At 40.8% G+C, this 7937-nt stretch overlaps 2 protein-coding genes across 4 annotated transcripts; one reads left to right on the top strand and one right to left on the bottom strand.

Moving 5' to 3' along the window:
* On the top strand, positions 1579-3692 carry LOC107606155. The gene has a single exon (XM_016308148.2). It carries the CDS (start codon positions 1905-1907, stop codon positions 3120-3122), a length of 1218 nt encoding a protein of 405 aa, XP_016163634.1. The 5' UTR covers positions 1579-1904; the 3' UTR covers positions 3123-3692.
* On the bottom strand, positions 4065-7727 carry LOC107606154. 3 transcript variants are annotated; one of them, XM_016308147.2, is made up of 6 exons: positions 7390-7727; positions 6707-7001; positions 6554-6602; positions 5150-6449; positions 4900-5046; positions 4065-4790 (listed from the first exon to the last, which is right to left on the bottom strand). In XM_016308147.2, exons 4-6 carry the CDS (start codon positions 6291-6293, stop codon positions 4312-4314), a joined length of 1770 nt encoding a protein of 589 aa, XP_016163633.1. In that variant the 5' UTR covers positions 6294-6449; positions 6554-6602; positions 6707-7001; positions 7390-7727; the 3' UTR covers positions 4065-4311. The 3 variants fall into 3 exon arrangements, with proteins under 3 accessions (XP_016163633.1, XP_016163631.1, XP_016163632.1); XM_016308145.2 differs by having other exon boundaries at positions 6554-7001; XM_016308146.2 differs by lacking the exon at positions 7390-7727 and adding an exon at positions 7205-7350 and having other exon boundaries at positions 6554-7001.

Genomic DNA, 7937 nt, shown 5'->3' with positions numbered 1-7937 from the left:
ACATATTAAACTATTCCATCATTGATCAAATGACCAATATTTCCTTCAGGGTCCTCAAAGAAATCAGATACATCATAATGAGTGGTGGAGTTCTCAGCATCATTTGAAACAAAATTTGTTTCCTTTCCTTTGTCGTTCTTTTTCAAAGATACCTGGTAAAGATCGACTAGGTGCCTTGGGGTACGACAGGTACGTGACCAATGGCCCTTTCCACCACAACGGAAACACGTCTCCTCGGTTGATTTATTCTGTTCAGTAGCAACACAAATATTAACAGAGGAAAAAGAAAAAAAAAACTCATGAATAAAGAAAAAGCATAGTCGTAAGAATCAGACCGAATCGATTAGTTCGACTAAAAAACTGATAAATCGGATCTTTAGTTGGTCCGATTGATCAATATGATTGAATAAGAAATAGAATCGTTGAAAATTGGGTCGAACCGACCGATTCTGATAAAAACTGGAGAATTGATGGTTTTTATTCAACCGGCCAGTTCGGAAGTCTTTTTTTTTTATTTGCTTGCCAAAACGACGTCGTTTGGGTTTAAAAAAAAAAGACTCGAACGAACCAGACGTCCAATAACAACCCCCAATCCCTGTTTCCCCAACCCTAATCCCCTAACCATAACGGCTAACACTCTCCCTCACCTCATTACCTCGCGACCTCACCTCACTAGCTCACTCTGTCACTCACCGTGCCACCGCCGCCCGCCGCCCGCCGTCGTCTTCTTCGTCTCACCTTAGAAGACCTCATCGCGACACCCATTCTAAACTTTCAAGGAACAGAACTGCGGCTCCGCTTCGTCTCACCTTTGTCCCTGTCTCTCATATTTGTCGTCGTCTTCTTCGTCTTACCTTAGAAGACCTCACCGCGACACCCATTCTGAACTCTCAAGGAACAGAATTGTGGCTCTGCTTTGTCTCACCTTCGTCCCTGGCTCTCATATTCGTTGTCGTTGTCGTCGCGTCGCCACCGTCGCCGTCGTCTTCGTCCTCGGCTTTGTCAAACAAGTTAGTTGAATATGTTGTTTTTCTCTGTTCTGCTCTGTTCTTCTAATGCTTGTTGAAATTATGAAGCTGTTATGAATATGTTGTTCTGTTCTGTTCTTCTAATGCTTGTTGAAATTATGAATTTTAGTATGAATCTTGTTGAAATAGGTGATATTGAATAGAACATTTAAGGTTGTTGAATATGTTTGAAGATGTTTGTTGAAATTTTTAGGATGAATAGATGAAATTTCTATTGTTGAAATAGCTGCTTGTTGAAATAAGTGATGTTAAAGTAATCTGTTTAGTATGAAATTATAAATCTGTTCGTTCTGTGAATTTAAGGTTGCTATCTTACTAAATAGAGAATTTAAGGTTGCTGTTTTGCTGAATTTAGTATTTTATATTTTTTTATTTATGTGGAACTGATTTCACTGGTTCAACCAGTAATTTATCGATTAAATTAATAAATTAATAAACGAATAACTTGACCGATTTGATGATCGGTTCGGTTCTGATAACTATAAAAAAAAAAAAAAAAGTAAAGAAAAGAGCATTACTAGCTTACTGCATTACGTTGGGCTTAAGAAATTTTGGCCCAAATACCATATATAACTATTGTAACTCTAGAGGCAGTGCATCTCTTGATTCTTTCTTCCCATAAAAATAGAACAACAGGCGAAGCAGGCCAAGTCACTCCCTCAAAGCCTTAGCCTATCTTCTGCTCCAGCAGCAACGTGACTCCCTCGCCTTTTGTTTTTACTTGCTCTATCTCTTCTCTTCATCACTGTTTTGTTTATAAACCGAACCGGACTAGACATCGGTTTCCGGTTAAAACGGTTTGACCGTACGGTCCGGTTCGATTTTTTAGAACATTGCCTGATAACCGTTCATTCATCATCAACCGTGAGAGCTTCAATGGCTTCGCGCTTTTTCTTCCTCCTCCGTACCAACGCCATCAATAAATCCTCCAAAGCCCTAATCCCAACCCTTCCAAACCCTATTTTCTCCATTTTCAGTTCGCAATTGTCCACCTCCTTCCTCGTCACCAAAACCCCAAAGAAGCTCCGAAAGAAGCGCAAGAAAAAGGACAGTCCAAGAACCAAGCTCGTTCAGACCCAACCCAACCTCATTCCTCACCTTGAGCGCATTGTCGAACGCGACGCGCTCTTCAGATTCATCAACAAAACCAAGCAATTCCTCTCCGCCCAACCGGAGCACGTGCTACGCCTCGACGACGCCGGGAAACTCCATCGCGAGCTAGGGTTCCCTCGCGGCCGCAATGTCACGCGCTTCATCCTCCGCCACCCGCTCCTCCTCCAGACCTACCGCCACACCGACGGCAAGATGTGGTTAGGGTTCACTGATCTCATGGAAGACCTTCTCTTGGAGGAGCAAGCAATCATGGATTCCATGGAGCAAGACCGCGTTGCAAAGGTACGAAAATTGCTCATGATGACGTCACAAAAGCGTGTTCCTTTAAGCAAAATTCACCACTGTAGAACCTTGTTCGGCATACCTGACGATTTCAGGGACCGGGTGAAGAAATACCCGAATTACTTTCGGGTTGTGGATGGTGGTGGCGGGAAGAGGGTCCTTGAGTTGGTTAATTGGGATCCTCTGTTAGCGGTGACCGCAATTGAGAGGGGATTCGTGGTTAATGAGGATGGTGCTAAGAGGAAGTTTAGGTTTCCTGTGAAGTATGGTCGGGATTTGGGTTTGGAATTGGAGGATACTAGGAAGCTGAACTTGTTGAACACTTTGCCTTTGGTTTCGCCTTATTCGGATGGGTCGAAGTTGGATGTGTGGACCATTGAAGCGGAGAAGTTTAGGGTTGGTGTGGTTCATGAATTTTTGAGCTTGACATTGGAGAAGAAGGCATCAATTCACCACCTTGTGGAGTTCAAGGAAGAGTTTTGTTTGACAAAGCATACTTACCATATGCTGTTGAAGCAGCCAAGGGCATTTTATTTGGCGGGGACTGAGATGAACTGGGTTGTGTTCCTGAAGGATGCTTATGATGAGAGTGGTAATTTGGTTGATAAGGATCCACAGGTGGTGTTCAATGAGAAGTTGTTTAAGTACGCTCAGATGCAAGAAATGGGAACTGGTTCTGAGGCTATGGAAATGGAATGATTAACTTGAGTTTTCTGAATGGCGATGCCGTGTTGTGTTGTGTTATTGTATTTACCGGGATTGGAATGAACCTGAAAAATGAGGTTGTGGATTTATGAGTGAATGTTTATGGAACTAGTTGCAACTGGCAGGTGATTTAACTATAAATTGTAATTTTGTATAACAGCATCGCATTGGAACTTCAATAAATGGTAGTCAAGTTCAACTCAGGCTTGAGAAAGGATCTTCCTGCTTGGAATGATGGGTGCTCTAAGATGAAAACTCAAAGATTAGAATGAAATGGCTTTCTGATACTATAGATGAACACGACGTCTCTTTGGATAATTCATTCTGTTCTGGTGATTGGCTTGACATGTATTCACCAGTTCCCAGGATGAAAGAAGAGGTTGGGGAGAAATTAAAGTTGATAATGTCTTGTCTTAGATGGTTTGGCTTGCACACATGAACATTGCATAGGTGGCAACCATTTTAGTTTGTCGACCACATCCTCTCATCTAACCACACTATAAGATTCTGTCTACTAACGTGTAATATAATATCATGGTTTCATTTGTTTCAAGACTTTCATAATTATTGGCATTACAAAGCTCTCCTCTGATTGGGGAGTAAATACTAATTTTCAAATATGCTTTCTAGTTTCCATCACCATATGCTTTATCTAAATTGTCTTTTCCAACACAGTTTTATGTGAATTTAGGCTAACAGTTAAATATCCGACAAAATAATTATAACTGCTCCTGACTTTGCATAGCTGCTTTTTGCATCGAGTTTGATGTTAACCTTTAAATATATGCCACAAACATTGTGTTATATTCCATTTTTATGTACTAATCATGGACCAAGCTAGATAATGTCTCCTTTTAATTACTAATCACTTGCCTTGGTATTCAATGTTCATATAACAGATGAAACCTGACCCTAGTGATGATGTTTAGTTGCACGTGAAACACAATGAAGAATGCATTATATCAAGGCTTCTAAATGGAGAGGCTGTTGATACCAAGTACAGTCTCATTTATGGTAGAAATTGAGAATCACACACTCATGATAACATGTTTAAGCAAACACAACCATTACAGGTTGAAGCAGGCCATTACAGAATACAAGCATTTGGAAATACTGATATCCACTTTATTGAGTCTTGAAAACTGAGACAGTGAGACTCGTGAGTTGCTCCTTCTAAAGGCAACTAATGCTTTCTTGTTCGGAGCTTTGGCATGCTCTTACTTTTCTGGACAACACTAGTACTGCTTCTATGGGCATTTGAGGAACTGGGACCTCCATGGTTGCCTCTCTTCGGTGATTTTCGGTTGTAGTTCCGGCTGCTGTCACCAAGTGCAGCTTTGGCAACACTGTCAGTGAGTACTTCTCGTGCCCTCTGAGGCTTGATGGCTTGCTTGTTCAGGTATCCAAGCTTTGGAAGAAGACTGCAAACTGATTTCCGCAACTGCTCGTCACTGATGTTGTTTTGAACTGGATTTCCAAGCAGATTCAAGGCCTGAAGTGAGTTGTAGTTAGCTACAAGTTCCCCTAATGCCTTTGTTGTTGTGATCTTGTTGAAGCTCAAATCCAGAACTGTTAGCTTCAGTAATCTGTGTAGTCCCTGAACATCACTTATCTTATTCCCAGCAAGATATAGCTCTTTGATAAGTGTGCAATTTGATAAACCTGACAAAGACACATTGCAGAGTTTTATTTTAGACAATACTTGACGAAGACTATGAAATCTGAGATGTGAAAAATCACCATTGAGCATCAACTTAATAAAAAAACTAACCTTGTCCAATTCTTGAGATGCGATTATAACTCAAGTCAAGTACTCGTAACCGGGTTAAATCTCTAATCCCCTCAATGGTGCTGATCTTGTTTCTTGACAAATTAAGTGCATGAATACCCTTTGGGAGAAGTCCAGGCACAATTTGAACTGCAAATAAATTGAAGAGAAGAGACAATCAGTGGAGCCGGTTATATAATTATCAGTAAATGGTTTCATAGTAGAGGTTACTTTCTTCAATCTAAGTGTATACCTATGAAATTGTTGGACAAATTGACAGAGCGGAGACTGGAGAAGTGTGAAATACCAGGAATCGCTTTTATACCAACACCTGATATATGTGCCACAGTTGAGGCTGGATTTAGGGATTGGACCAAACTATTGGCATGCAGAATCTCCTTTGAAAGATTTGCATCTGTATGGTGACTTAACTGAGATACGGTTCTTGACATTGATCTACCAGCATTAGGAGAAGGTGGGAACTCAATGTTTCCCACATTGTCATTATCAAAATCAACCTCTGGAGGCACCTGCTGAATTTCAAGATCATGCACCCACTCCTCCACTCTATTGAAGGATGATGATCCTCCTGAGAAGGCTACCCATTGATTCTGTGGCCAAAAACCGAAACTCTCCTCCTGGAATCTGCTCCTCCTTTGGTGATCAATGTTTTTATCACTATAGCTTTTGCGAAAGTATTCACCATTTGATGACCTTGGTGAGGGTGATTCCACATTTCTTGGTGACTGCTTGTGCTTCGGTTCAAGGGTGTCGGAAGAGTACCCGTATGGATTGTGCGTTGCAGCCACACCAGGATTCACCTGTGTTGATTTGCTTGGAATAGGTCTATGTATGTTCCTATGGCTCCAGAGGAACATCTTCCACCAGAGTCTCTTACTTCCAGAAGGAAGAACTTGGCTTGAGGAATGCCTTCTCAACATAACTCTATCAGCACTGCAGTGAGTCATCACAGACCTGGGGCTTTCAAGATTAGCAGCCACTTTACCTGCTGTAAGTTCCTGTAAATTCTCGAAAGATTGTGACTTTGAATCTGGGAATTGATGAATTGTATTACCAAGAACATCCCTTCTTTCCAGGTTTGAGCATGATCGAGTGAGCTTGGGAGAATCCCAGAAGTCTCCCCTCCCAATAATCCCAGGATCACTGACATGCCCACTTTGCATTAGTTCACCGCTTTTTTCGCTGTATTTTGTCTCTTTATCCGTTGCTGGACTTCGATCCGACCTTACTTCCCTTGACACGGCAGCTTCATGAGCTTGGAGATCAATATCAGATAGATCCCTTTTGAGGGAATGCGAATCTTCACGCTCGTCTTCCCCTTCATAAGCTTCCTCAATCTCAGTCTTTAGAGGACTCTCAAGATTCATGACCCTCATGTTGCACCTTGAATTCTTCGGGATATCACAAGGAACTACAACATCTCCGGTGAGTGGCTTCACATCGCAAGCTGGTGAACCCGAGGACGTCTTAGCTTCTTCTACTTTAACAAGTAGAGTTTTAATGTGTCCTTTCTTTGAAGACCGTTCAGCACCCTGAAAATCAAGCAAAACAGAAAGACACAAGCAAGGTAAATTCACATGGTTTACAAGAACCTTAGCAAAAACAAAACTAGACACACTATGCAACTAGTTCTTACCTTGTCTTTCTTCTTCTTCCCAACCAAAACATCAACAACATCGACACACCTACACATGGCCATGTTAATTATTTAGACGATGAAGCTTCAAGCTTGTTATTAATATTCCTGTTATTTGATCTTGTTTTGCGCTTTGAAATCCTTTGCACGTACACAAATTCTATTGCAGCTCACATCTCTGCCCTATTGAAAAGCTAAACAATGATAGAGAACGCTTAATTCTATGTAAGATCACATCGAAGAAGAAGGATTGTAGCAGTGATTAGCCATAATCAGTGGGGAGACGCAGGAGCAGAGACAGAAGTGTGTCGAAACAGAAACAAAACCAAGAACAAGAAAACCAAGGGCCAAGTCCTGCTACGATTGGAGACGATGATATAGCTGAAGAGTTGGCCAGAGTTGAATATGGTTCGCCCCTTCAAAACCAAAGCTCCAAGAATATTTGTCCCTGAAAATAGACACCTTACCCAGTTAAAGACCAAACACTTGGATAAATAAAATATATGCGAAACATTGGTTTAGAAAATTCCGCAACCCAGCATCGAATACCAAAAGGAAACAAAATTTGCGGTGAAGGAATAAATTCTCTTTTGGAATTTTATATTTTATATACATCTAGATATTTCTAAAAGCTTCACATAATTCACATACACTGCATCGATCAAATAGGCTTTGAAATTATCTTGCATAGTCATGAGGGAAGAAAATAAATAAATAAAAAAGAAGAACGTCAGGCACAATGGTTATATATAACCTATAAGAGTCAAAAGAGAAAGACAAGAAAGAACAAAACTATAAGCATGAAGAGGGGGACATTTTGGTAAAAAAGAGCAAACCTGATGGAGCGTAATTTCGCCAGGTTTACAGAGTAAGTGAAACACACAGAAGTGGGGATTGATTCTGAATCTTCGAAGGAAGATTAAGATAATAATTGTGTCGTGGCTTTATGAGGAAGAACGTGAAACAGTCTTGGGGTAGGTTGAAGTTTTTGAGGTTGTGTGTTGGCGATGATGGTGGAATATAATTGGAGTGTGGTTAGTAGAAATTGTTGTGATTGTGAAAGAGACCATGAAAGACGTACGCGCAAGCAACACGACGTGTTCGGTTATCAGTTTAGTAGTTACTGGTTAGTAGCATGCTATTATGCTAATTGCTAATTGCTAATTGCTAAGTATTTGTATTTATATTACTATATTAGTGTAGCTGGTTGTGCCATGTGATGCTCTCTGAAGCTTGTGATTCAGGTGTGGCCCCTGCATGTTGCTCTGTCACTCAATAATTTAGCCAATCACAATCACGACTAGATGGTTTTCTTTTTTTGGTTTTTTCAGGGGAGGCGGGCTGTTGGTTTGGGGAGATAATTAAATTGTTTCTTATTATGAAT

Source organism: Arachis ipaensis, chromosome B07, assembly GCF_000816755.2.
Source record: "Arachis ipaensis cultivar K30076 chromosome B07, Araip1.1, whole genome shotgun sequence".
Classification (NCBI taxonomy): Eukaryota; Viridiplantae; Streptophyta; class Magnoliopsida; order Fabales; family Fabaceae; genus Arachis; species Arachis ipaensis.
This window is presented reverse-complemented; position numbering and strand designations above follow the sequence as displayed.